This window comes from Rhododendron vialii, chromosome 3a, assembly GCF_030253575.1.
Source record: "Rhododendron vialii isolate Sample 1 chromosome 3a, ASM3025357v1".
Lineage (NCBI taxonomy): Eukaryota > Viridiplantae > Streptophyta > Magnoliopsida > Ericales > Ericaceae > Rhododendron > Rhododendron vialii.
Genome location: NC_080559.1, coordinates 35,303,616 through 35,331,208, shown reverse-complemented (window position 1 = coordinate 35,331,208; position 27,593 = coordinate 35,303,616). Strand labels below are relative to the sequence as shown.

The window sequence follows — 27,593 nt, the reverse complement described above, 5'->3', positions numbered from 1 at the left end:
ATCTGGGTTTGGGGGTTTCACCCAAACAGAAAAAACAAACCGAAACACCAGAAAGAGACAGAGAGAGGGAAACCCCCTCCCGCCGCCCCGATTAGGATGAAACCCTGGGGGGAGGGAGAGAAGGAGGGAAACTGATGGTTGCAGCTAGGGTTTTTTACCTCCTTTATTATTGAGATCCTGCTATGGTACTCCGGAGGTTTTCAACTGCTAACCTAATTACTAATACTATGGAAAATATGTGTAAGAAACCAAGAAGTATATCTATATCTCTCCCTTTTTTCTGAATACAATGATTACCAAGAAGCGGAAAAAACAAAACAAAAAAGGTGCCTTAGCACCAAAAACAAAAAGCTACTAGAGCCTGTTTGGTTATGATTGCTTATTACAGTAGTTTATTGTCTCATTATCTTACTCAGATACAGTATAAATAAATGAATAGGATAATAAGCTATATATAACCAAACAAGCCCTTGCTATGCAATGAAACGAGGAGGCCATGTGATTAAGTAATCCGTATTTCGATTTAAAGCATGCATCATGTAGGCCAATGCAGCTTGAAAAAAATGTAAAAACAAAACAAAACAAAAACAGAAAAAACAAAAAAAAAACGAGACAACATAATGCACATGGGGATGATGGCAGATGGACATGAAAAAGAGCTTTTGCTTTAATTTGTTGGATTGTGCAAAAAGCATAACTACTAAAAAGGACTCAATTGATTATTTTACAAGTGAAAATGAATAAATATTGGCTGGTGTTTCCATTAATAAAAGTTGAGCAGGTACATTTCACTATCGCATTTCACGAAGAAATTGATGCTGTCATTCCACCAACTAATTAATTAATTCCTATAATTGATGCAAAAAAAAACAGTTTGGCATAGAGAGCTCTCTATCCCCTGCATGGACAGAGATAGTAGCACGACTTTATGCAAAAGGAAAAATACAATAAACAAAGGGTACTATCATTGCACTTTCATTATTATGATCAAGAAGAACAAGCAATCAAAGACATCTACAAGAGGGAAGCGCAGTGAGCAAATCTTAGCAGCGTGTAGCAACACCTCGATCTCATTGTTCAAAAGCATGTTGGACGATCTGGATTTTAAAAAAACTTTTCCATGAAAGATTTTTTTTTTTAAATCAGGACCCATTGATTGTCTAAACGGACGGTGAGATGAGCACAGCATCTCCTCTTTCCAAGAATGGGCCTTGATAAAACAGTTGCTCAAAAACACTTTCTCCACAAGATCAAAGGGCCCTTTAACAATTGAAAGAGGCCAAATTTGGTGTGATTTACCATGTTAGATAATCATAGGTACCTAGTACATGCAGCACTTGTCAGTCTAAACCAATTTATTCACAAAGGATTGAGTAAGAATCACTGGTTCTCATAGCTAGAATCACACAACTATAAGTTAGAAGCCGACGAAAGATCAATTGATTTACTTGGATGTTAGAAAACTCGATCAGATTGGGAGAAAGTTGATGCAATCACTCTCCATGGATCATAACCGATTGAAATGGCACTCTCTTAATTTCAACAAATGTGGAGTAATCCTTGTCCATTGGCTGTTTCCACGGCTCCCCATCCATTTGCATATAAGCTTCTTGCCATTCTCCACCTCTAAACTCGAAACGTATCACTGCAGCCTGTAAATGCCCCCGTAGAGTTTGTTGAGATTCAACTACTAGTTTACCCTCGGTAGAAGCAAAAACTACACCACATGCATATTAGAACAAGCAGCGAAACACAATTCACAGAGACAAAAATACAAAGAGAAATGTAAGCCTTTTACAGGTAGTAGTGAAAATATGGATTCGTGCTCTGCAACCCGTATAAGAATATTGTGCAACTTTGGTAAGGGAGTTTGATTTTCAAATTAGTTACCATTTCATTCAAATCCTCCATAGATGGCAAAAGTCAGAGGCATAAAGTTCCTAGGTCAAGTGTGGAGTGCTTATTAGAGTAGCATTGAGATGTATAATTCCGGAAAGTTGTCATCGAAATTTCAGTTCTTTGATTATCTTTTTCCCCTGATTGTCATAAAGTTCTATACATCCATCTTTTAAACTAACGGAAAAGATAGCCAACAAGCTATAACATGTTGATTGTGGATTCTCTTGTGTTAAAGATCATGCTCATCTAATACTTTGGCCCATAGCTCGTAGTGAGGTCCAGTTGATAACACGATCTACTGTTCTTTAATAAGAGCATACTTGCTTGTTTAGTCATAATTCAGAACTGAGGATGCAGAAGAAAGAAGATAATGCTGTTATCAGACTTTGCAACCTTATATCCAACTCTCTTCCTTTTCACAATTCCACTAATATAAGAATTGGCAATCAACTATTATAGTTCAATGAAAAACCACGAATATGATAATCTGACATGTGGATGAATGCTCAATTCTTCGGGAATGTAAGACAATTTCAACGTGCCGTACCTGAGCAATGTGTTTGGCAGAAATAAGTTCAGTCATAACGAAGGAAGCATGCCATCCTTGTTTAAGGCCAAATATTTCTAGAAGGCCATCATCAACATGAGCCTCAACAAAGCCTCTCTAGAATATACAAAACAATATCAGGGATAACACTTTTAGCTTGAGATTCAACATGGCTTCTTTAAAAGTTAAAAAACAACATAAGAACGTGACATTTTTTTTTAAGAAACAACATAATGGCATGAATTTGATACCTAAGCAGGCAGTAACAAATCGTACCATATATTATCATCAATATTAAAAAACATAACACCATGACTTTTAGCTTGAGATTAAACCTGTTTTACTCATGTATATTTGCATAGCTGCTGTAAGCAATTTTTCATGGTTTTGATTAGGCCAACCAGGAAAACCATGATGCATCAAAATTATTCTGATAACTATGGCATTTTAGGTGGCCAGGATATACCTTCTCCATATAATCAGGCTTCAGATTACCCCATGGATTTCTTCCACTTGCATAGTTATTGAGATTTAAAGCAACTAGTGACCTGACACTGGAGAAAAAAGAAATAATGAAGGCAAAATGGAGAGCAATTTGTTTTATAGAAAACTATAAAACAGGAAAAAGTAAATGAATTCGTAATCAGCTAAACGCGAAATTTTAGTGAAAGGTCAAGGTAATACACATGTAAAATGAAAACTCAGTTATGAACCAGAATTATGAACAGGGGTAATCTATATACTTATTATTAACCAACAGATAATGAGACCTACTGAAGTCAACCTTGATGGAATTGAAATTTGTTCCCATTCTGAGCTGTTTACCTTCTTAATGTACATCCTTGCGATGTTATTGAGCCCCCTGCGATCATGAAGTTTTCAAGAATGCATGTGAGCAATAATAACGAGGTAAAGGGCCTGAATTAAGACAGTAATCTGAAAAGTGGAAACTTTCGTTTACGCAGAAAAATGAAATGTGACTTAGCATACACATGGAAAAGCGGAGCACGTACATATTATTATCAGCTATGTATGTCCGTAATAGTTTCATCATGCCAGAGTAAAAGAACCAAAATTCCGTGGACACGGACATGTGACTTAGGATACACATGGAGGTTGGACATGGCACTCACATCACTATAAGTGATTTTCTGGATTTACACAATCATGGATAAAAGATATCCATGTTTAAGTAAGGTTGTCCGCACCCAAAAGAATAAGAGCAAACAATCATAACATAACGCATTATTTGTCAAACCCAAGTACGCACATTATTAAGTGCTTCGAAAAGTTGACATGCTGTCGAAGATGTATTTGTCGGTTTGTTATCTCTGGTATTAATGACTCCTGTTATATTGTTATGATCAATTAGGGTTTTGCTCTTTATTTATTTTTGGTAAACCAACTTTCTTCCTGAGCTTGAGCAGGGCCGGCCCTATACATTATCGGGGTTGTAAAGGGGCCCCTACATGTTATCGTAAATAACCGTAAAGAGATAACAATTGAATGCTTGTTTCTTAAGATAATTAGAATAAGATGAAAACAATAATATCCTTCTAAATTGAGTTCAAGTGAATAAAAGGAAATATAAACCTGCAATATTAGGAAAAACAAACTTAAAGCTTTAAGTTTGAGTACATAATTTTTTTTCTAGGAATTTATGAAGCTTGTTGCTAGGTATGGAAGCAAAGAGCAACTGTAAGTTTTTTGAGGTACCGAGTTCGAAACTTGTGTGCTACCGGAAGTTCTATTTTTATGCTACTACAAAAAGTTAATAACAAGATTCAAACTCAAAACACAATCCGAGGAATGAAACGCCTCTACTGCTGCGCCAGGACTTCACCTACATAAAAAGTTCGCAGTGTTTAGTATACATTATGTATACCAAGTCGGGGTCCTATTGCCAAGAGGCGTTGGCCAAACGGCATCAGTGGGTGCACTTAAGTGCTAGGAGTAAAGAGGTTGGGAGTTCAACTCCTCCTCCAAGGTGTTAATCTCACTATTCTACAATACTGACTTCCGCCGATAGGGAAAAAAGTGGGGGTCCTATTTTGGGCCCAAAATTTTGGGGCCCTAGGTGGCCTAGTTTGCCTATGCCTAGGGCAAGGCCTGGCATTGAGGGTTGATGCAATAGTGCAATTTCTTCTCTTGCCTCACATTGTATCTTGACACACTGTGGGTATAGATTTTATTCTGCTGAGTCCAACATCCATAGTTGAGATGGAAAATATCCTTGGAACAAGAGTCCAAATGCTTTACTCAGAAGTGGAAACTTTACAATCCTTACAGTCTTACCTATGTGTCTAATGACAATCTGGCTAGATAACATTGTCCAAATCAAAGATTTTAGTAGCAAAAGACTGAAGCAAGCAGTTTACACCAATTGAGGCATAGCCTTGTAGTTGAGGTTAATACCTATGCAAAGAGATATAACAGCGGAGTGCTCTTTCAATAACTTGGTGCAGAAATAAAAGTGGATTCAAAGAACCATGATTCTAAGAAAAAGAGGTTTGCATCAGTAAAGCTCTTCATATACATAAGCAGCTAGGCACCTCTCTTAGCACTATACAAGAGCAGAAAGGACAACAAAATCTGTTGGATAGAACATAAGTAAACTGCTTTCTCTCAACAAGACGGCGTGCAAGCCCAACGTGCAAGCATGTTGATTATTTGAACATTAATCTCGAAAATACATGTAAGAGACTAAACGTAATACTAGTCAGATAGAGAAATTGAGGGGGGCGCGCTTAGTAGCAGGATCCTTCTAAAATGGGTGCGTTCCCTAGATGGGAGCTTGAATTGGCTCTCCCAAGACGGGAGCTCGCTCCTTACTAACATAGGAATTATCAGGCTGATAAGGCATTTATTCTCTTACTTTTAAGGAAGTTATGTCATTGTGGAAATAAGAATATGAGAATCATATCAATTCAGAAGTTTTGCAAATTTAAAATATCTGACTTCCACTAATTACACTTTAAGATTTTGGAAAATTCTCAATAAGTATCACTTTTCCTTTAAAGGTAATGTAATACGCTCCTTAGGCGCTCCCAACCTTAGGAATTCTAGGTGCCTCAGCTCCCCCGCTCCCACCCCCGCTTCGTGGTACTAAGGGGGCATGTAGCACAACTTTCGTCAATTGAGATTTTGCCTTTTGTCAATTTTAATTCCAAGTTCTTGGAATTCAAAAAAAAATGATGGATGCTTGACTTTGTTTCGGACATTAGCATGTCTCTATTCTTGGTGTGTGTTCATAATTTCAATTAACGGTTCATGTATTGTTTCATGAACAGAGAACAGATTTAAAAATAAAATAATACAGTTTGATGGAAATGCTTCATCTTAGCGCACACTTGTTTTTCAAGTGTAATGCTTGAGAGAATCCTTAGTACATCAACAATCATCATACAACAGCTGACATCTACGAATCCAAATAACATAGAAAGTTATACAACTAAGTTCAACAACATTGACAAACGTCTGACCTTAAACTTGGATCACTCATGCATGGTGTGAAGAACCATCCTTGTGTACAACCATAGCCAGAGTAGATCAACTGTGAAAATATAAGGATCACTTCCAAGCTTGGATATGTATGCCGCACTTACTATTCTTTAATACATTTTATGGCACATATAGGTCAGTTGTAAGAGAAATATTAGCCAAACTGCTTTCATAACTAACAAATGTAGAACAATAAAAACTCAGCACATCCAGAAAAAGTACAATATACTAAGAATTGCAGATATCAAAGAGAAAAAAGCAAAGCAATTGCTTTAATACAAATGGAGTATTGTTAAGAATGAACTTATCTAAAAGCTTAAAGGTATTAGAGAGAGATCTGACAAACGTAGAGCAGTAAAAGTTCAGGAAGCCCGGAAAAATAGAGATATAACCAAAACATCAGAGTGAACAAAGCAAAGCAATTACGGAGATACAAATGGAGGGTGATTAACGATGAACTTATCTCAAAACTTAGGCTATTATAGAGAGGGGTAACTTTACAAGTATATCATCAAGCATGCGCCCCCCTAGGCTTGTGGCCATATCTCCTCCATAAGCAGTTCAAACACATGTGTATTTTAAAAATATCAGTTACATAGTGAGGTCTGAAAACATAGATCTATTACATGTTCTGAAACCATGTTATGGTTAATAACTGACTTTCCTATAAGCTAAGCAATTAGAGAGAGGGCTAACTTAATAATTTATATCCTCAACAACACAAAGAGAACGAATCAAAAGAAACTTCGCAAAATTTTTGTGAATATTGAAATCCTTGACAAGAAAACAACATCAACCAACCATGAGGAACCTCACTGATTACTTTTGTATCCCTTTATCCTCTAAAATGTTCCATAGGAACCATAATGCTTTCGTGAACTAAAAGTCTAAAACCATATCATTTGGAAATAACATACTCCAAAGGTTACTCGCTTTTAATGGTCCTAGTAAGTTCATCCATAACATATGCAAGGAAATAGGGACTACGATACACTTTGGAGGCATAAGTAACTAACCAAAGATAGAGTACAATGACCGGACCTTGTTTGCAATAGGACCTTGTGCAAGGTAAGGCTTCTCATTGCGTAAATTGTGAAAGCTGTAGGCAACTTGTGCATCCATTCCTGCATCCAAACACAAAAGACAGTACAGTACAATAAAAAAACCAGGGACAACAAATTGCAAGCAAGAAGATGTTGCATAAAAAGGTTTCAACTTTCTTACATTAACACGTTCAACAAAGAATTCTTGTAATAACTAGTTTTAGCTTTAAAAGTCAAATTTGGTCTACTCCATATGAATTGAGAGTCAAGATTCCACTTTTAAAGGTTCAAAACAAAAATGTGATTACACATTAAGCTCAAGGTCTCGAGTTTGGTACAACAAATATTTTTATGTTGCAAATAAGTAAATGGTGAAATACAGAATCATGTAATTTGTTAATGTTGAAAAATGTATGCATTATAATTTGTGAAAATTTATATGCATCTCTATTAATTATTTTGATGATTAATTCAATGATATTTTTATTCGGCAAATACAAAATTATCGAAAAGTCGATTCCCGAATTAAATATTTTCGTGACCTTGAAATATAGCATAAAGTCTCTTGGATTCATGATTTATATTTACAAAGACTTTATTGAGCTCAATACATGCTTTAACGGTTTATTTAGATGAAATTGTGAGCCACAGGTTGACGAACCGGCTGACAAGCCGGCTGTCTGAACAGAAAGCTGTGACAACCGGACGACCACCCGGATGACCACTCTATCAAACGGCTAGTTTCCAACGGCTAGTTTCAAACGGCTAGTTTCCAACGGCTAGTTTCAAACGGCTAGTTTCCAACGGCTAGTTTCCAACGGCTAGTTTCCAACGGCTAGTTCCAACGGCTAGGAAGCATATGGATGGCTATATAAGGCATCAAGAACTCATTAATGAGCACACACACAAGCTACAACATTCCATATTTTTGCAAGAGCAAATTCTCAAAAGATCAAAGCCAAAAATTCTCATTGTTCTTCCACTTTCATATTATTCTTGAGAGAAAATTTGTACAAGTCGTGAGCGATAATTTTCATACCTTCTTCACATACTTGTATTTCCTAAGTGAGTGTTTGAGTCAAACACTTGAAAGCTTAGAAGACCAAATTCGGGTTGGAATTTGGGTGTTATTGTTTTTGAGAAGTTTTCGGAGAAAATTCTTGCGGTTGTGCTAGCTCCTCGGGAAAGCTAGAGGCATTCGGTTCTTGTAAGCACCCGCAAGACTTACAAGTTGTAATCTTTTAAAGATTAGTCTAACCTTCAAGTAATTGCTTGAGGAGAAGTGGAGTAGGGCCGGACCGTGGACAAATCCGGACCGAACCACTATAAACGGGTTCTATCTCTCTATCTCTCTATTTTGATTGCATACTTATTGTTTGCATATATTGTTAGAGATAAATTTTTATTGGTAATTATTACTAGCAATCCTATTCACCCCCCCTCTAGGTTGCATAATTTGGGTAACAATTGGTATCAGAGTCTCGGCTCTTGTTTGTAGATTTAACCATCTAAGAGTTAAGATCCATGGCAACCACTAGTAATGTTTCTTGTATCGAAGGTCAATCGTCCAATAGACCTCCCTTGTTCACCGGAGAAAATTACTCTCATTGGAAAAATAGAATGATGATCTTTATTCAATCCACGGATTATGATCTATGGAAAATTATCAAAAATGGTCCCATTATTCCTACTAAGAAAGTTGGAGAAGAGACTATGCCTAAACCAGATTATGAGTGGAGTCATTTGGAAAAGGCTTCAATAGAAAAGAACTATAGAGCTATGAACCTTCTTTTTTGTGCTATTACTCCCAATGAATATGATTGTGTTTCCGCATGTGAATCGGCTAAAGAAATATGGGATAAGTTAGAAATGTCACATGAAGGAGATAGTCAAGTTAAGGAGTCCAAAATTGATATTCTTGTGCATAGCTATGAGCTCTTCAAAATGAAACCGGATGAATCTATATCTCAAATGTTTGCTAGATTTGCTAGTATTACTAACGGTTTAAAAGCTCTTGGAAAGATTTACAGTCAATCCGAAATGACAAGGAAGGTGCTCCGTTCCATGCCAACCAATTGGGACACTACCACCTCCATCATCCTACAATCCAAAGATTTCTCAACATACACGATGGACAAGCTCATGGGATCTCTCATGACGGAAGAAATGCATCACAACCTCAAGGGTGAAAAAGAGAAGAAAGTTAAGGATCTTGCCTTCAAAAGTACAACAAGCAAATCAAAAAGCAAGGAGGATTCAAGCAACGAAAGTGAGGATGATGAAATGGCGCTCATCACAAAAACGTTCAAGAAACTCCTCAAAAATAGAGCATCTCACAAAGGCAGAGGATTTTCAAGAAAAGATGGAGGCAAAGAAGAAAATAGTAAAAATGATCCAATCATTTGCTACGAGTGCAAGAAGCCCGGCCACATCAAAAGTGAATGTCCATATGCAAAAAAATATTCAAAGAAGGACAAAAAGAGAGCTATGATGGCCGCATGGGACAATAGTGACGATAGTAGCTCCGATGAGGACGATGAGCAACAAGAGGTCGCTAACTTGTGTTTCATGGCCATCGAAGAAAACGAGGTAGATCTCGACTCATCCTATTCCTTTGATGAATTATTTATTGCCTATAAAGAGTTGAAAGTAGAATTTGAAAAGGTTGTTTCTAAAAACAAATTTCTTAAAAAGGTTGCTAAAGATCTTTCACTAGAAATAGATGATTTAATTGAAGAGAAAGATATTTTGGAGGAAGAAAATGAAAGTTTAAGAACCTCTTTGGAAAAAGAAAAAGAGTATTTGAAGGATACTTCCAAAAACGAATCTTTAGAAAAACAAATTGATGATTTAACTAATTCTCTTTCAAAACTCACTAATGGAAAAGAAAGTTTAGACATTCTTCTTGGAAAACAAATGGTTTCTTTTCACAAGGCCGGAATTGGTTATAATCCCACTCAACACAAAAATCTTTTTGAAAAAGATGTTCCTCCTTCTAGCCATTCTAAATTGACATGTCATTATTGTGGTAAAATTGGTCATATTTCTCCTACATGTCCTATGAAAGGATACTCATCTTCTAATGCAAAAAAGGTTTGGGTTCCTAAGAACCGTATCAATGCTAACCTTCAAGGACCCAAGATGATTTGGGTACCAAAAGTCAAGAATTGATGTGCTATTGTAGGTATGCTTCAAAAGTTCTCTCAAGGAAGGAAGTTGGTACCTTGATAGTGGATGTTCAAGACACATGACCGGTGACAAGAGGGCTTTCAATTCTCTTTCGCCTAAAGATGGTGGACATGTCACATTTGGAGACAACAACAAAGGCAAAATCATAGGAATCGGTGATATAGGTAATTCTCCTATTATTGAAGATGTTTTACTTGTTAGTGGTTTAAAACACAATCTTCTTAGCATAAGTCAATTATGTGATAGAGGAAATCGTGTTATCTTTGAAAAATCCAAATGTATCATTGAAAATGTCAAAAGCAACAAGACACTCTTCGTTGGACAAAGATTTGAAAATGTATATGTTTTTAATCTCAATGATTTAAGTAATTGTGATATAAAATGTTTTTCCGCTTTGAGTGAAAATAGTTGGCTTTGGCATAGGCGCCTAGGACATGCAAGTATGGATGCTATTTCAAAACTCTCTAGAAAAAATTTGGTAAAAGGTCTTCCTAAAATCAAATTTGAAAAAGATAGACTTTGTGGTCCTTGCCAACAAGGAAAACAAACCAAGGTTTCTTTTAAGTCCAAAAATGTTGTTTCAACTACTAGACCTTTGCAATTACTTCATATGGATTTGTTTGGACCAACTCGCTCTCCAAGTCTTTGTGGAAACTATTATTGTCTTGTTGTTGTTGATGATTTCTCTAGATATACATGGGTGATGTTCCTAGCTCATAAGAATGAGGCTTATCCTAATTTCACTAAACTTTGTAGAAGAGTTCAAAATGAAAAAGGCTTTGTTATTTCTAACATTCGTACGGATCATGGAAAAGAACTTGACAATTCTTTATATGAAAAGTTTTGTGATGAACATGGTATTGGTCATAACTTTTCTGTACCTCGTACTCCTCAACAAAATGGAGTAGTTGAGAGAAAGAATCGTACTTTGGAAGAAATGGCCCGCACTATGCTTTGTGAAAACTCTTTGCCAAAATATTTTTGGGCAGAAGCCGTTAATACCTCATGCTATATTTTGAATCGAGTTTTAATTAGGCCTATCCTCAAGAAAACTCCTTATGAGCTTTGGAATGGTAGAATACCCAACATTAATTACTTTCATGCCTTCGGTTGTAAATGTTATGTATTAAACAATGGAAAAGATAACTTGGGTAAATTTGATTCAAAATCGGATGAAGGCATCTTTATCGGTTACTCTCTTACTAGCAAAGCATATAGAATTTATAATAAGCGCACTAATCTTGTTGAAGAATCTATTCACGTTTCCTTTGATGAATCTAATCCTTGTGCTACTAAGGATGTTGTTGATAATGATGACTTAGAAATTACACATGAGATTCATGACTTGAAAATTCAAGAAAAAGTTGATGGTGATACTCAAGTAGAAAGCTCTCAAATCAAAGAAGATGAAGTTATTAATCAACCTCAAGATGCCATGGGAGACAACCAAGATCTTTCCAAGGATTGGAGATTCGTGCAAAACCATCCAAAGGACTTGATTCTTGGAGAAGTTTCGAAAGGGGTAACCACTCGCTCGTCTCATAGAAATTTTTGTGAAAATCAAGCTTTTGTTTCTCAAATTGAGCCTAAAAACTTTCCGGAAGCTCAAGATGATGAAAATTGGATTTTGGCCATGCAAGATGAGTTAAATCAATTTGAAAGGAATAAAGTTTGGGCATTAGTACCTAAGCCTCTTGATCACACTATTATAGGTACTAAATGGGTTTTTCGTAACAAGCTAGATGAATCCGGAAATATTGTTAGGAATAAAGCTAGACTTGTTGCTCAAGGTTATAATCAAGAAGAAGGTATTGATTTTGAAGAAACTTTTGCACCGGTAGCTAGATTAGAGGCTATTCGCATATTACTTGCCTTTGCATCTTTCAAAAATTTCAAGCTTTATCAAATGGATGTGAAAAGTGCATTTTTGAATGGGTTCATAAATGAAGAAGTTTATGTCAAACAACCTCCTGGCTTTGAAGATCATGTATACCCCGATCATGTTTTTAAACTCTCAAAAGCTTTATATGGTTTGAAGCAAGCACCACGTGCATGGTATGATAGACTTAGTTCATTCTTGCTTGACAATGGCTTTACTCGTGGAAAAATTGATACTACTCTTTTCATTAAAGCCAAAGGTAAAGATATGCTCATTATTCAAATATATGTTGATGATATTGTCTTTGGTGCCACTAATGATAATATGTGCAAAGAGTTTGCTAAGTGTATGCAAGGTGAATTTGAAATGAGTATGATGGGGGAGCTTAACTTCTTCCTCGGACTTCAAATCAAGCAAACTAATGAGGGGATCCTAATCAACCAAGCCAAGTATGCGAAAGAACTTATTAAGAAGTTTGGCATGGAAGGATCAAAGCCAACGAGCACACCAATGAGCACATCAACTAAGCTAGACAAAGATGAGAATGGTAAGGCCGTCAATGAAAAGATGTATCGAGGTATGATCGGCTCATTACTTTATCTCACGGCAAGTAGACCGGATATAATGTTTAGTGTTTGCATGTGTGCTAGATTTCAATCATGTCCTAAAGAATCGCATTTAAAAGCTATTAAACGTATTTTTAAATATGTTGCCGGTTCTCATGACTTAGGATTGTTTTATCCACGTGGAGTTGCATTTGATTTAATTGGTTATTGGGATGCGGATTTTGGAGGTTTCAAAGTTGATCGTAAAAGTACAAGTGGGACTTGCCAATTTCTAGGGCACTCTCTAGTGTCTTGGCATAGCAAGAAACAAAATTCCGTAGCTCTATCTACCGCCGAGGCGGAATATGTAGCGGCCGGAAGTTGTTGTGCCCAAATATTGTGGATCAAACAACAAATGGAGGATTTCAATTTGCAATATGATCATATTCCTATTAAATGTGATAATACTAGTGCAATTAGCTTAACCAAGAATCCAATTCAACATTCTCGAACAAAACATATTGAGATTAGACATCATTTTATAAGGGATCATGTTCAAAAAGGGGATATTGAACTTAACTTTATTAGTACCGACAAGCAATTGGCGGACATTTTCACAAAACCCCTTGGTGAAGAACAATTTTGTTTCATTCGACGAGAACTCGGCATGTCTAATCATTTATGAAAAAGTTGTGTTCTTGATGTCAAAAGTTTTTTTTTGGATTCAATGTTGAGTTGATTGAATTCGTAAATATCATACTTGATGGAGAGTACAAATGATCTTGATAAAGAAATCACCCTCCAAACATTTTATCATATGATTCATTTTCCTGTGTTTGGTATGCAGAAAAACAGTTTTATGGTCTTTAATGCTACTCCTCTTAAACGTTTTCTGGACTTAACCTGCATTTGTCAGTGTAGAGACCCGTATTTTATTTCCATAATTCTTTATGTTTTATTAAGGCATGAGTTGTGATATAAAATGGAGAATGAGTTCGGATGTCGAATGTGCTAGAATTTAGAAGTTCGGGATGCAAGTGTAATATGCATGGGTGTATAAGTGAAGGTGTGTGTAGGGGATAATTCTCCCCCACATATATTTCTTTTCTTTTCCGGGCAGACACACACACGTTTCTCTCTCTCTACTCCCTCGACCGACTCTCTCTCTTTCTCACCTCTCCTCCAAACTTCTCTCTTAGATTTCATCGCCTTAGAATGAGATTTCGGAAAAATCCCAAGTACTAAAGTTGTTCTACGCAACGAGATCTTCCTATTGATCGAAGAAGAATCATGATCGAAGCACTTTGAGGTTTCCTCCATGTTCGGGCTTGCTTCTAACCCTCGAGGTAGGGATCTCCTACCTTCTTTACATGTTTAAGTGTTGGTTAGATGTATAAGAATCAAGTTTGATCATTTATTTTGAGTCTTGAACAAATCTGTTATATGCTGATAATTTCGTGGGTTTTGGAAATCTGTCTTTTGGGAGCCCTCTGCTAGAAATCACTGGCATTTGTCATGATTAAGACCTCAAGGGGCGGGTCAGGGTCGTGACAGTCAGTCGGATGTCCAAGCGGATGTCCAACCGGACAACCGTGAGGTTGAGACTTATTCAAGCTTTTGCGTTGCTAACTCTGATTTATTAAGTCTGTTACACTTAGTTTGTATGAACTTCATGGCTTAGTGCTTAAATTGTCTCTTATATACTTCGCCGATATGAATTTCTTGTCTCTAAGCTTGCAGGGATAATCATTCTCGGTAATACCCCTCGCATTCTTTAAAAAGCTCTCTTTTAGGGGGAGCATGTATTAAGGGGACACAACAATAAACACCCGAACACAATTTTCTTCCCCTATTCTTATCCTATTCGGCGCCGCATCCCCTATCCTATCTCTATTCGGTGCCGCATCCCCTATTATCTCTCTTTCGGCGCAGCAATTCAATCAATTCGGCGCACCATTTCAAACAATTCGGCGCACCATTTCAAACAATTCGGCGCAGCATTTCAAACAATTCGGCAATCTCATACTCTATAAATTCAACAACACAATCTCTATCTCTTCATCTATCTATCTTTCCTTCTCTCTCGGCCTAAATCTCTCATCAAGCAATGGCAAACATACCGCAAGGGTTACCGTTTGAGTTTTACGAAAGAGATGCCGAACGAGCAGAGTTCAGGTTGTTTATCCAAACCATTTGGATGCAACTCTTTATCTTCATTCTGCTGTGTGCGTTACTTACCATGAGAATACCACCATGGTTCGGATGGAATGTAAATGTGGATACTCTGTGGTATTGGATTGGCATTATAGCTGCCGTTGTAGCAGCCATTATTCGAGAATACGAAAATCAAGGACGCCAAGCTCTCAATGAACGAAGATAGAGTGCTACAGGGCAAGAGCGGCATGGTGCTGGAACCATGGCCCTATTGTTTTTCTCTTTTTAGTTTTTTTATGATGTCACAGGGGGAGAAAAAGCCAAGTTTTAATTGATCTATCTTGCCATTTTGGGCAAATTTAAAAAATTGCTTGCTATGATCTGATGATTATTGCTATTACTCGTTGATCATAGATAACTGCTTTGGTGCATGTATTAAGGGGGAGATTGGCATAACTCCTACTTGAATAAAAACTATCATTTTGTGTCATCATCAAAAAGGGGGAGATTGTTGAAAAATGTATGCATTATAATTTGTGAAAATTTATATGCATCTCTATTAATTATTTTGATGATTAATTCAATGATATTTTTATTCGGCAAATACAAAATTATCGAAAAGTCGATTCCCGAATTAAATATTTTCGTGACCTTGAAATATAGCATAAAGTCTCTTGGATTCATGATTTATATTTACAAAGACTTTATTGAGCTCAATACATGCTTTAACGGTTTATTTAGATGAAATTGTGAGCCACAGGTTGACGAACCGGCTGACAAGCCGGCTGTCTGAACAGAAAGCTGTGACAACCGGACGACCACCCGGATGACCACTCTATCAAACGGCTAGTTTCCAACGGCTAGTTTCAAACGGCTAGTTTCCAACGGCTAGTTTCAAACGGCTAGTTTCCAACGGCTAGTTTCCAACGGCTAGTTCCAACGGCTAGGAAGCATATGGATGGCTATATAAGGCATCAAGAACTCATTAATGAGCACACACACAAGCTACAACATTCCATATTTTTGCAAGAGCAAATTCTCAAAAGATCAAAGCCAAAAATTCTCATTGTTCTTCCACTTTCATATTATTCTTGAGAGAAAATTTGTACAAGTCGTGAGCGATAATTTTCATACCTTCTTCACATACTTGTATTTCCTAAGTGAGTGTTTGAGTCAAACACTTGAAAGCTTAGAAGACCAAATTCGGGTTGGAATTTGGGTGTTATTGTTTTTGAGAAGTTTTCGGAGAAAATTCTTGCGGTTGTGCTAGCTCCTCGGGAAAGCTAGAGGCATTCGGTTCTTGTAAGCACCCGCAAGACTTACAAGTTGTAATCTTTTAAAGATTAGTCTAACCTTCAAGTAATTGCTTGAGGAGAAGTGGAGTAGGGCCGGACCGTGGACAAATCCGGACCGAACCACTATAAACGGGTTCTATCTCTCTATCTCTCTATTTTGATTGCATACTTATTGTTTGCATATATTGTTAGAGATAAATTTTTATTGGTAATTATTACTAGCAATCCTATTCACCCCCCCTCTAGGTTGCATAATTTGGGTAACAGTTAAGGCCAAGACAGCCTACCTATGCTGAAATAATTGTAAAACACTCCTTCATAGCAAGTCATTTTCTCAGGCAACTCCCCATCAATTTCGAATCCCTGCATAAGAGATCAAGGTTAAAAGTTACACACACACACAAAAAGTGTATTCCTGTACATGTCTATTTGTACATGTATGTAAACATTAGAAACTAGTTATTGTTGTGTCAAACAATATCTCTATGCTGACAATGATTCCAATCAAAAGATGGAAGGCATGCATATTCTAATCCAATATTCCCCACGCACCCAACTGAAAAAAAAAAATCAACAGCAATATGAAAAGAACAAGAGAACTACATATCTACGATACTCAATTTCAGGATGATAAAACCAAATAGAAGTAATACGGGAAAAGCACCCATCTGATAAACAAGATTCCTTAGGAATAGCTAAAATTTCTACCTGATCAAGGAAACACTCTTCCACGGGCTTCAAAGAATGGGGTGGATCCACAACTTCCCCATTTGGCAATAATATTGAAACAATCCAGCTGGCAGAACACAAAGTCATATTTCATAGAACTGCTACCAATATGAAAATGTTACAAAAAAAACTAAAGATTATCGGCATGAACCTATATGTTTACATTCTAAGCACATATATCAAGATGCTTCCATGAGAGAGCCAGACCAGTATTTGCAAATGACTAAATAAGAGACTTTAGTGTACCATCAAAAGTTGAACAAAACGCCGTTCTATCTTGTAAGTATTGAAACTGAATGTGAAACCAGAAGCATTAGGTAGAAATCTATTTGTCCATAATTATTAGAAGAGTTATTAAGTAGGATTTTTTGGTACCAAATTTAGCTCTACAAAGTTTTTTCTAACAGATTAAGACCACATTATCCTTGATGTAAGCCACTAAATTTTCTTACAAGGTCTGGCTTTGTTTCCCACCTGCATTGTGGGGTATTTGCACATAACTTCGAAAGCTTGGTATCAATTGGTTCCTTCCCACTTCTGTCATTTGAGCTAGATTCAACTGGTGTTGGACCATTAGGATTTTCTACTCCAACTAATGGAAGTGAATTCATTCAAGTAGACTTTTACTGATCGAATATGAAAATAAATAAAACATCTAAGACATCCGCACAAGAACAAGGTGGAAATTTTCCTCTGGTAACCAACAGCTTTGACAAACAACCTTGGAAGCAGTATTTGGAAACTTTCCAAAAGAGAGAATAAAGCAAATAACAGGAGAAAATCAATACAACAGTACAACACCACATTAAGGTATATAAGAAAATAAAGCAAATATTTTACAACATAAATGAACAGTATCAAGGAATAGAATGCTTACCTATCTAGACGGCAAATTGGACCTCTAGTAGCCCTGTCAAGACTACTTTTGATTGCTGATTTCCAATTGAAAGGAAAGGAGCCACCCTGCAAAACAAGATAGAAAAGCCTCAGGTAGTACTCAACAACACATGACAGTAGTAAAAAAGCTGACAAGTTACTGCAAACAAAAGGTTTACCCAACCAAAACTCCTAGATAAGTCGTTTCCTGTACCAAGAGGAATGATTGCTGTTGCAGGAACTGGTTCCCGCCCTTCTTTGTGAAGCTCTCCAAGGCTTCCTAGGACCCAACCAACCGTGCCATCCCCTCCTGCAACCTGCCAAACAAAAGCAGAAACCCACAGCTTATATGTCTTCAAAGTGATTGTTTCCAACCTATGGAGAAACAGAACGAAAATGGTACGGCAGTATAGCTCAATTAGCTGTTAAGTAAACAATAAACAGAGCATACCACAACTTTCAGCTTCTCACGAGCATCCCTGGCACATGTGTCCCCAAGATCAGCTAAGTTCTCCAGGCAACCTAATCCATACTTAACAAATTCATGAGGCTTCACAAATTGAAGGTCAAAAACCTATGAACAAACCAAAAAGGAAAATGTTAGAATTACGGTTACAGTTTCATTGAAACAAACTACCATATACCAACAATATCAGTATCCATGTAATCCCTAATCGATGGGGGTATGGGGCTTTGGGAATACATGTGTTTCATTAAAAAGGTAGATTTATGTTAAGTTGAGTTAGAGTTAGGTGTTTTACGATGGAAAGAAAAACTGTGAAAACCATTTCGAGGGGAGAACTAAGAAACAGTTCTTCCCACCCTTCTTTCAAATTTTCCGCCTAAACAGTATTTAGCTGATGTTACAAGGACTGAGGTGCAGCTACATGCTGCAGGCTGTGTTCTTCCTAAAGTATTTTTCTGGACCTTCTGGTATTTTTTACAGTATTATTTACCTATTTACCTTTAGTAATATATTGTTTAGCTTTTGGTAAAAAAAATTAGCAACAATCATTTAGTCCAACAAGAGGAATCATAAAATTTTAAAAAGTTGAATCGAATTCAATAAATGTTATGACACCATTAACCAAAAAAAAAACCCACTTGTTTTAACCTCGTTTCATTGAACTTTTTTCAGCTTTTGGTCGTAAGTTTTTTTTTTTTGCTTTTTAAACTTTCCTCTTCGAGACAAATGGCCAACCCAAAATGTTTAACATGAATCTAACAAAGTACGAAAAAAGAATCAATACAATAATTTAGGAGAACATGGCTAAAGAGAAAAGTCCACCTTGTGTGCCAAATCACCATGCGAGAGCAAAATTTGACATCGGTAAAACCCTCCCCGCCCTTTGCCAAACTCAATGCTAAATTTTGGCAATGCCATTCTTGGTGCCAAATTCGGCATTCAATTCAACAATGACGTAACACTGTTTTATTGGTCATTAGATAATTTTCAATTCCCAACGAAATAATGCCACGTTGACACACTATGTGAACAATGTTGCATGCAATGTTGTGATTGTTGTGAGGGAGAGAGGGAGAGAGAGAGAGAGAGAGAGAGAGTGAGGCACCTGTTGTTCGCCCATCAAATCCTGAAGCCTCTCTTTAAGCTCGGGGCCGTGCCGGCCGCCGCTCCTGGAATTGATGAACACGACGAGAGGTGACTCTGGCGAATGAACGGCCTCTCCGGAGGCGTGGAGGGGGTGGTGGTGGTTCCCAAAAGCGACGTTGTTGGAGAGGATTGCGTCGCGGATGGCGAGGCGGAGGTACAGGGGCATTGTAATCTTCCGCCTGAGTTCCTCCTTTGGAATCCGGGGCCCAGACATTATCGAGCACCCCTTGAACGAGTCGATCACTGACGACCGAGCCGCTGTGTACCGATTCGTATCCGGCCCCGGCGACTCCATAGCTCCAACCCCGTCTCACGAGTATGCGTGCATTGGCGCATTTACCTGGTCTTCATTAGATTGAGGCTTCAATGCCTGTATTATGACTGTATGGAAGAGAGAGAGAGAGAGAGAGAGAGAGAGAGAGAGAGAGAGAGTCCGTTTCTAGGAATGGTTTGGATTCCATAATCTGGGTTATGCTGAAAGAGGAAGTTATTTATTGTTAATTTTGTTCAGTAAACATTTCTTCTTCTTTTCTTTTTTTTCTTTTTCTTACTACTCCTACTACTTTTTTCTTAATAAAATAAGATTGACAAGTACATCAACAAACATCAAACAAACAGAGCATAAACAAACACATTGGAAACATATTTATTCTTTTTCCCACTATTTCCCGAAATCAAAAAAAAAAATTTCCAAGATAAAAACGTTGTAAAAAAAAAGAGAAGCAAACTTCTTTTTTATTTTATTCATTGAAAAAACCCAAGATAAAACTTTAAAAATTGGACGACATCTGACATATCAACGACATACGTACCAATCGGTGATAGCAAGTGTTCAGGCCATAATAAATATTTTTAATTAGGAAAATAATTTTCACACTCCCTATTTTTATATCCATAATCTTTTTTTGTCTTTTAGCAAAAAAAAATACGTATATTTTCAACACTAAAAAAAAGTATGTGAATATTAAAAAGTTGAAGTGTAAAAATCATTTCCCTTTTAGTTATCTCGTCCAACCTCTGAAAATAAATTTAATTTTTCTCTAACTATTTCTTATCCTTTTTTTTTTTGCTCGGCAACTATTTCTTTATCTTACTATATGCATTCATTTCATTGGACTAGATTGCAAATTATCAAATAAAATATTCCTTTTTTTTTTGAACGGCGAAAAAGAAATTTTGTTAACTTTTGAAAATGTTACAAAGATTAACAGAAACAAAAAGAGAACATAGTGTCGAATCTGAGACCCAAATCCTTAATTGATAAGATGCCAACTAATTAAGAGCATCCGCAATGGGAATAATCAAAATCAATAACCAAAATGTGCCACGTCAGCATTTGATTATACATTTAGTTCATAATCAAACTTAACAACCTCTGCCTTCACATTGGTTATTTTTACATCCCTAACCAAAAAAAACCCCACAATACACAATGTACCTATGTCCAATCGCAAAAGAGTTCCAATCACGTACCCAACCACACCAAATTATTCGTCTCGATGAAATGATTCCAATGTGGGGGTGTTATTGAGTTTTGAGTTTGGTTATTGGATTTGGTTATTGAGTTTTGGTTATTGGTAAAAGTTGTTAAGTTTGGTTATGCGATGAGTGAAATTTGATTATTTGCTAAAAGACTTGTAACCTTGGTTATTACAATGTGAGGTGTTTTTTGAGCATTATTGTTAAGTTTGCTTATCCACACCTATTTGCTTATTACAATGGAGATGCTATAAGGAAACACACAATTGGGACAAGCCCAAACACAAATAAAATAGTCTTATTATCTTATTATTTCTTGCTATCTGCATTTTAATTTGTTGTATAAATTTTTCTAATTGGACAATGGTTCAAGTAACCCTAACCAAGCACATGATTATACTCTCGTTTGTTTAGATCTTTCGGGTCTTCCAACTAATAATGTGTGTGTCCATTCTCATTCAGGACTTGGAAACCAATATATACTACTATAAATAAATATGATTTTGACGGGCGAAAAATTGACACTTCACACTCATTTATCAATCCCACTATTAAAAAAAAAACACTTCTCATCCCAGGCAGAGTTAAGAATTACCAAGAAATTTGCAAGTTCGAAATTCAGCAACTAAATCTTCATGTAGAGTGGCAGTACTTGATGCCAAAACCAAAACTAGACTGCAACATCTCTTCCAGATTCTTGCATTTGAAGAATCTTCAAGTAAAGCGTACGCAATCTACAAAAAATAACGCAAGTGTACAACACTGCACCGCTCCGCTATTCTTTCGTCCACACCTTTGCATGACCATGGCCGCGAAGAAGCCCATAGAAGCACATACTCCACTAATGATCTGATCTCCCAGGGGCAAGAGGAAGCCCCATTACAAACCCTGTTAATAAGTTGGAGGTTATCAGATTCAAAGATTACCTCTTCCAATCTGATCCATAGCCATGCCACATGCGATCCATACAGCCCAAGCTTCCACCATAATGGCAGAGGGTGCCCTAACTCTGCCGTAATCTAGAAGAGGACCTGAACCACCACTAACTCTAGAGATGACGACAAAGGCAGCATAGCTGCGTGAGGTAGAAAAAGCTCCAGCACAAAAGAATTTAGCCACACTGCGAGGGGGAGCCGACCACAGAGTCCTCCACTTCGAGAACTGGGCTCTGGCCTAGGATCGTTGAAGACAGTTTGAAGGTAATCAGATGATGCTAACCCTGCCTTAGCAATAGTGGTTTCTGGATTCGGGGGAGCATGATTTAAAATGGCAGTAATTGATGACCAAAACCAAAAACTAGATGGTAATCCGTTTCAGATTTTTATACATCTTGAATAATCTTCAAGTGAAACATACAGTTTATCAATACTTCCAGCAAAACTTAGCATTTGATGGGAATAACATTTGTCCCATACTTCTCTACAATCAGATGCAATGGAGGGCAATTTTTCATCTGTAAGAAAAATTTAGCATTGAGCCAGCAAAACTGTCAACTATTCACCATTAAGGTCCTGTAGGGGATTTACCAAGAGAAAGGAAAGAAAGGCTAAATTGAACTCCTTCACTTGAACACCTTTCCCTCCCATGCGAAATTGAACTCTTCAAGTGAATACCAGCACAAATCATTGATTTCCAAACGAGCCTTTGTATAGATAGCAAATGTCAGAACCAGATCCAGTGACTAAAGGTTCTAATTATAAGGGAGTACTTTGTAAGGGAGTACTTTGTTGATGATCTTGATCCAGTGATACACAAACACATGCATGGATGTAGAGACAGATGAACCAAAGAATGGAATCTGAAACAAGTTGTTGCCAAATAAAAGAATAAGTCCGAGCGCTAAAGCAACCCAATGGGTCCTAAACAAAGTAAACATACCTGTTTAGTTCTCCTGTCATATACTTGCAGTGTTTGTACTACTGTCTGGGATATGAGTAGAGAGTATGACTTGCTCAACAAGAACATTGCCATCAAAATTGATTCTGTAGGACACATTCAGGCCTTCCAGTATTAGGTGATAAATTACGTCACCAGATGAAAGAGAAATCCCTTCACCTCTGGAAGCTGATTCATCTAAGTAGTCAACCAAATCTTCAGTATCATCATCAACTCTATCACCATTTTCTATCTGTACTAAACGATTATGAGGCCGACTTCGTTGAGATAGAGATCGTATATCCCATGAAAGCACTTGCTTGATCAAGCTCTGAAATTCATTGGGGGATGCATAGAGGGACTTCTTTTCCTGATACCCACAAAAGGGGAGGTCAGCCAAATTATATGCAAGACAGAACAATCACAGTCCAGATGTTGATTATGAAACGCAAAAGACATCTCCACTTTATATTTCATTTAGATACTGATTAATACTCACCAGTTTCGTCCAACAGTCAGCTAGATCAGCGGAGAAGCCCTCAGAGAAGTTAACCGAAACAACAGCTAACGGATTGTCCTCCTGTCCAACATAGCATAAGTTTATATTCCGAAGAAGCCCATAATGTTACACTAAGGCTGCATTTGGATCACGGATTATTCTTCAGTACATTATCTTCTTATCTTTTCCTTTACGTTTCCTTCACCACCAGAAATTCCTCACAAATGCATGATCCAAACACAGGCTAAAAGAATATCACGTCAAATACCATGAAAAATGATATGAGCACAGCAACAATAACATAATGTGTAGTCCATATTGAAATGGTGCTACTTGTCTAAGCATGGTCTTCACTTTCTGTCAAAGCAACGAATGTATCAACACTTCATAATTCTGTTTACATATGTTCAAGGAAACGGTTATTAATAGTTTTCCAATCCCAAGGAAAAGTGCATATGCAAAGGCACCTGAATTCTCAACAATTATGGAAAACTCAACATATTGGCACACACACCCACTATGCACCAGCACAATCATGTATAATTGGCACCAAGTCCCACGATATGAAATTAAGTTGGTAAGGTCCCATCAATTTTTTGCTATCCCGAGGTCCTGTTAATCATGAATTGTATCTTAACTGGTTTTTTATTATTATTTCTAGCCACGCCCATCAAGACCCATGTTGGATAAAAATCATGTGAAACAAAAAAATCCACGAGTATCCCTGTATGTTATGAATTGACTGCAAGAGTTTAGACACCCATCATTAACTCACCAAGACGTCCATCTAGTAGTCTGCATAAATCCAGGATCTAGTAACAGTAATCATGACAACTTAGCAAAATTCACTCCAGAATACAATAACTGGAGTAACACAAAGGGCCTGCCTGGTACACCAGTAAAGACAAACCTTTCAATTGTGAGAATACCAGTTAAGTATGAGAGCAGCCACTTGCTGCAAACAATGCCTAGGTCTACCCCTTGAGCCATCTAGCATCAATGAACCAGCACTACGTGATGGCCTTCTCGTAAATAGTGCTAATTAGCCACATTGAAAGACAAATATTACAAGATTTTGAATGGCATGTGTACCAAAAAAAATGTCCTCAAACAAGATACTTAAGATTTTGAGTAGCTACCGAATGATGGAGATAGTCTGTTCACCCACTTACCATTGTTGCAAATGGAAGATAACAACAAACCACATTCAAATAAATGGTATACAATGGATAAAGTACCTTTACCCAGGTGGGAACTGTTGCTCCATTGATGCTGTCACTGTATGGTAGATAAGGTTTGATATCCAGGACAGGCTGTTGAATAAAACTGAAATCATGAGGTCACATTCACTTGTAAGATGAAAGTGCCAATCACAAATCAAAGAGTTTTCACTTAGTCGAACAATAAATAGAGCACTAGAAAACTTACAGTTCCATCAACCAGATCCACGCCAGAAACTAGAACCATACGTCCTTGTACTTCCTCAATCTAAGTTTGAAAAAGAGTGTAAACATCCCATTAGACATCAAAGAGGTTGAGAAATGCATTTTGTAACCTGCCACTTAAACTGGCAGTGAGACCTTGAACTTTCGTAATGCAGAAATATGGTACCCCGTCACCCCCGGTAGTTACTCAAATTTAAAATCTAAATACACCACGAAATAGAAAGAACCTTAGAGCATCTCCAACCCACTCTTTAAAATTTTGCATCAAATGTGCCCTTTGTTGACCTATATGGCATTTTGAAGATTCATTTTTGTAGTTTTCATATTTAGCAATCCAACCCGCTCTTCAAATTTTACTTATTTAATCTATTTAGTTTGAACAGTCATTCTCAATCATCAAGTTTGCAGAGTGAGATGAAGTCTTCAAATTTGATAGAGTTGAATGAAGAGTGGGTTGGAACTTGGAGCCAGGTATAAAATCTCACATGGCTCTTCATATAGATAAAAATAATAATTTTGAAGAGTGGTTTAGAGTTGCTCTAATACCGCCTGCATATGTGGTGTGTAACCAATCATTCATTGAATGATCAAATTCATGATATATGTAGCGGTAACGCAGGTACGATTCAAGCTATGGCATGAGAATGCTCCAAGTATCTGGAGGACAGTGGGAACAAGTTTCTGAAAAGATCCACTAGGAGCATTTCTGGTGGGAATATATAATACGGAGTATGAAAATCACAGGCTTTCCTATCGCCAAAATGTCAAGAAACAAAAAACCAGACTTCATAGTCCTGTTCCTTTTCAAAATACAACTATAATAATCAAATGCAACAAACACAGGCATACTTTCTTTGACCAGAAAGGGTGTGTTCATGAATCATGACCATACAAGATTGAATGTTACCTTGGCCACTGTTAGCCCAATGGGGCATGGACGATGTGGTGATCTTGTAGCAAAAAGTCCCATCTTTTCACCCTTCAACTTTGGTACTCTAACCTATCCATCCACCAACCATCTCATAAAAATCTATATAGAGAGAACTATATTCAGAACAAACCAAATTAAAAAATATACAGAAAGCGTTGTTTGGAGTCTCTCTGTACACGTGCAAAACAAGAGAGGCACTGCTCTTTGAGGCAGTGAGGTGGATAATCCCTTACTTCAACTTCAGAGGAGCATCTTTGCATGAATCAAGACTAACCCCTAGTCAGCTGACCCTCGATTTCCGAGATTATAGCAGAAGAACATGGTGACGTACCTTTGCCTTAAACTTTGAATTAGATGGATGCTTCCAAAGCTTTTCAAGATTCGTATTCAAATGAAACACATATATAATCCAGCAATGAGAATATTCTTCCAAACCCTCAAGGGACGCTGGAGGAACTCGAGCTGGATCAAACAGCAGCTGCGCTCTAGCAAGTGGTACAAGTAAAGGTTGCCTAGGTGTCCCATTCCTACACACGTCATTTTAAATTGCTTCAAGGCACGTCACTGAAGACTTGTTTGCATATTAAATACATTCGCATGCATATGAAAGGACAGCTTATGCAATTGCAGAGGTCCGATCTTTAGTGAATGAGAGTATGGGTAAGGGTGTTACTGCAAGAGAATGAAAAGGCATGGGCAGCCAGCAGGCCCAGCACAAATCCATTGGTAGGAATCAATAGGATGTTAGCCGGGTACATAAGTCAGATTACTACTAGCAGGCATTCAATGCTTCTTCATAAGCTAAAACCCCAAACCCCAAACCTATGTGCCATAACTCAATCCTTCCTTTTTTTATTATCTGAATCCTTCCTTTTTTATTAAAGCCGTATCATCCAACATGTTCGATCCACAATTAATATCAACATACACCACAAATTACCTGGTTGAGAAGCATGACCGGATGATGGCAATAGGTACCATTGGATAAGAAGTCGCCTCCAAATTCTCTAACTTAGGTTGGGCTAGTGCTTTCCTCAAAGCCTGCGACATGATGAAGAAAACTACGTTAAACATCTTCCGTCGGTAGAACACCCAATGCAATTTTCAAATCCACAAATGCATTTTTGCAAGTTTATAAAGCTGCATGCTCATATAATAATGTAACCTTCATTCAAAGCTTTTGTCCACAAGAATATGCTAGAAAAGCAACAGAAATCCAATTTGAAGGTTTATGAACATGTTAAAAACTAAGAAAACAATAGTAAAATCTACCTGTGTTTTATTTCATTTTGTTTCCAATGGTATCCTGGCAAACACCAATGCAATTGATAAAATGGCAACCCTAGAACTCCTCTGACAATGAGCAATACGATAATAATAAACACGAACGATACTGACAGAAATTGTGATACGGAAAATGAAGTTCATGACCACCACATGCGTTCTTTCTAAGGTACCTTTGTTGCACACCTCTAAAACTAAACCATAGTTGACCATGCCAGCTATTATCCAGAATTCAATTGCATACGGCACACGAAACAGACAAACCAAAATGTTGAACACCATATTTGGACAACTTAAGTAGTTCTAAAACTGGGTTCTATCAAACAAGACCTCTTAATCAACCATATGAACCACTTATTCTATTTCACTTATTCGGATCCTAACAAACTCAATTTACATATACAATCAATGAAAAGTTCATACAGTAAAGTACCTGTTGAGCCCTAATTCGGCCTTGCCTCTCGGCGGCGCAGTTCTCTAAGGATGACTTGAGAGATATCTCAAGCTCTTTAACCTTCTCGTTCTCACTCCTGGGTTTTCCTCTCCAGAAATAAACTAACAACGAAAGGAAACCGAAGTTATTATCAGTGCGCTTTAGAGAGAGAAAATTGCAAGAGTGAGAGAGACAGGTACCGGAGACGGCTGCCGATGCAGAGATGGTAGCAAAGGCTAGCGCAATGGAGAGAGAGAGCCATTCCGGTTTCCCGTCCGAGGCGGCCATCAACTGAATCAACGGCCTTCCCTAGTTCGTTATTTTAAGGGTTTAATCTCTGTTTAAATCGTGAAAAATGATGATTAGTGCTTCAATGCT

The 27,593-nt window shown here is 37.4% G+C and overlaps 2 protein-coding genes across 10 annotated transcripts; both read right to left on the bottom strand.

The window, feature by feature from the left end:
- Positions 1-1,134: 1,134 nt before the first annotated feature.
- LOC131320873 (diacylglycerol kinase 7-like) lies at positions 1,135-19,652 on the bottom strand. 6 transcript variants are annotated; one of them, XM_058351761.1, is made up of 12 exons: positions 19,229-19,652; positions 18,109-18,231; positions 17,837-17,974; positions 17,659-17,744; positions 16,761-16,848; positions 16,340-16,415; positions 6,989-7,071; positions 5,929-5,999; positions 3,231-3,308; positions 2,913-2,994; positions 2,447-2,563; positions 1,149-1,652 (listed from the first exon to the last, which is right to left on the bottom strand). In XM_058351761.1, exons 1-12 carry the CDS (start codon positions 19,562-19,564, stop codon positions 1,494-1,496), a joined length of 1,437 nt encoding a protein of 478 aa, XP_058207744.1. In that variant the 5' UTR covers positions 19,565-19,652; the 3' UTR covers positions 1,149-1,493. The 6 variants fall into 6 exon arrangements, 4 of the variants coding, with proteins under 4 accessions (XP_058207746.1, XP_058207745.1, XP_058207744.1 ...); XM_058351760.1 differs by having other exon boundaries at positions 1,157-1,652; positions 2,913-3,000; XM_058351763.1 differs by lacking the exon at positions 2,447-2,563 and having other exon boundaries at positions 1,135-1,652.
- Positions 19,653-21,071: 1,419 nt separating this feature from the next.
- Positions 21,072-27,593, bottom strand: LOC131320875 (uncharacterized). Of its 4 annotated transcripts, none has more exons than XM_058351769.1 (10): positions 27,416-27,573; positions 27,216-27,337; positions 26,439-26,539; positions 25,830-26,025; positions 25,475-25,567; positions 24,551-24,610; positions 24,361-24,435; positions 23,123-23,203; positions 22,627-22,993; positions 21,072-21,988 (listed from the first exon to the last, which is right to left on the bottom strand). In XM_058351769.1, the coding sequence occupies exons 1-9, from the start codon at positions 27,501-27,503 to the stop codon at positions 22,643-22,645; spliced, it is 1,167 nt and encodes a 388-aa protein (XP_058207752.1). In that variant the 5' UTR covers positions 27,504-27,573; the 3' UTR covers positions 21,072-21,988; positions 22,627-22,642. The 4 variants fall into 4 exon arrangements, with proteins under 4 accessions (XP_058207752.1, XP_058207750.1, XP_058207747.1 ...); XM_058351767.1 differs by having other exon boundaries at positions 21,072-21,921; XM_058351764.1 differs by lacking the exon at positions 21,072-21,988 and adding an exon at positions 22,046-22,546 and having other exon boundaries at positions 27,416-27,593.

What these genes read in the sequence shown, in the direction of transcription:
- LOC131320875 (XM_058351764.1), bottom strand. Translation starts at nt 27,503, where the DNA reads ATGGCCGCCTCGGACGGGAAACCGGAATGGCTCTCTCTCTCCATTGCG. An exon ending in TGGATCTGGTTGATGGAACT is followed by an intron (nt 24,436 to 24,550) that starts GTAAGTTTTCTA and finishes TTTATTCAACAG; the next exon opens with CCTGTCCTGGATATCAAACC. An exon ending in CAGTTCCCACCTGGGTAAAG is followed by an intron (nt 23,204 to 24,360) that starts GTACTTTATCCA and finishes TATGTTGGACAG; the next exon opens with GAGGACAATCCGTTAGCTGT.
- LOC131320873 (XM_058351760.1), bottom strand. Translation starts at nt 19,564, where the DNA reads ATGGAGTCGCCGGGGCCGGATACGAATCGGTACACAGCGGCTCGGTCG. An exon ending in ATTTGATGGGCGAACAACAG is followed by an intron (nt 18,232 to 19,228) that starts GTGCCTCACTCT and finishes GTTTGTTCATAG; the next exon opens with GTTTTTGACCTTCAATTTGT. An exon ending in CAAATTTCAATTCCATCAAG is followed by an intron (nt 3,001 to 3,230) that starts GTTGACTTCAGT and finishes TTTTTTCTCCAG; the next exon opens with TGTCAGGTCACTAGTTGCTT.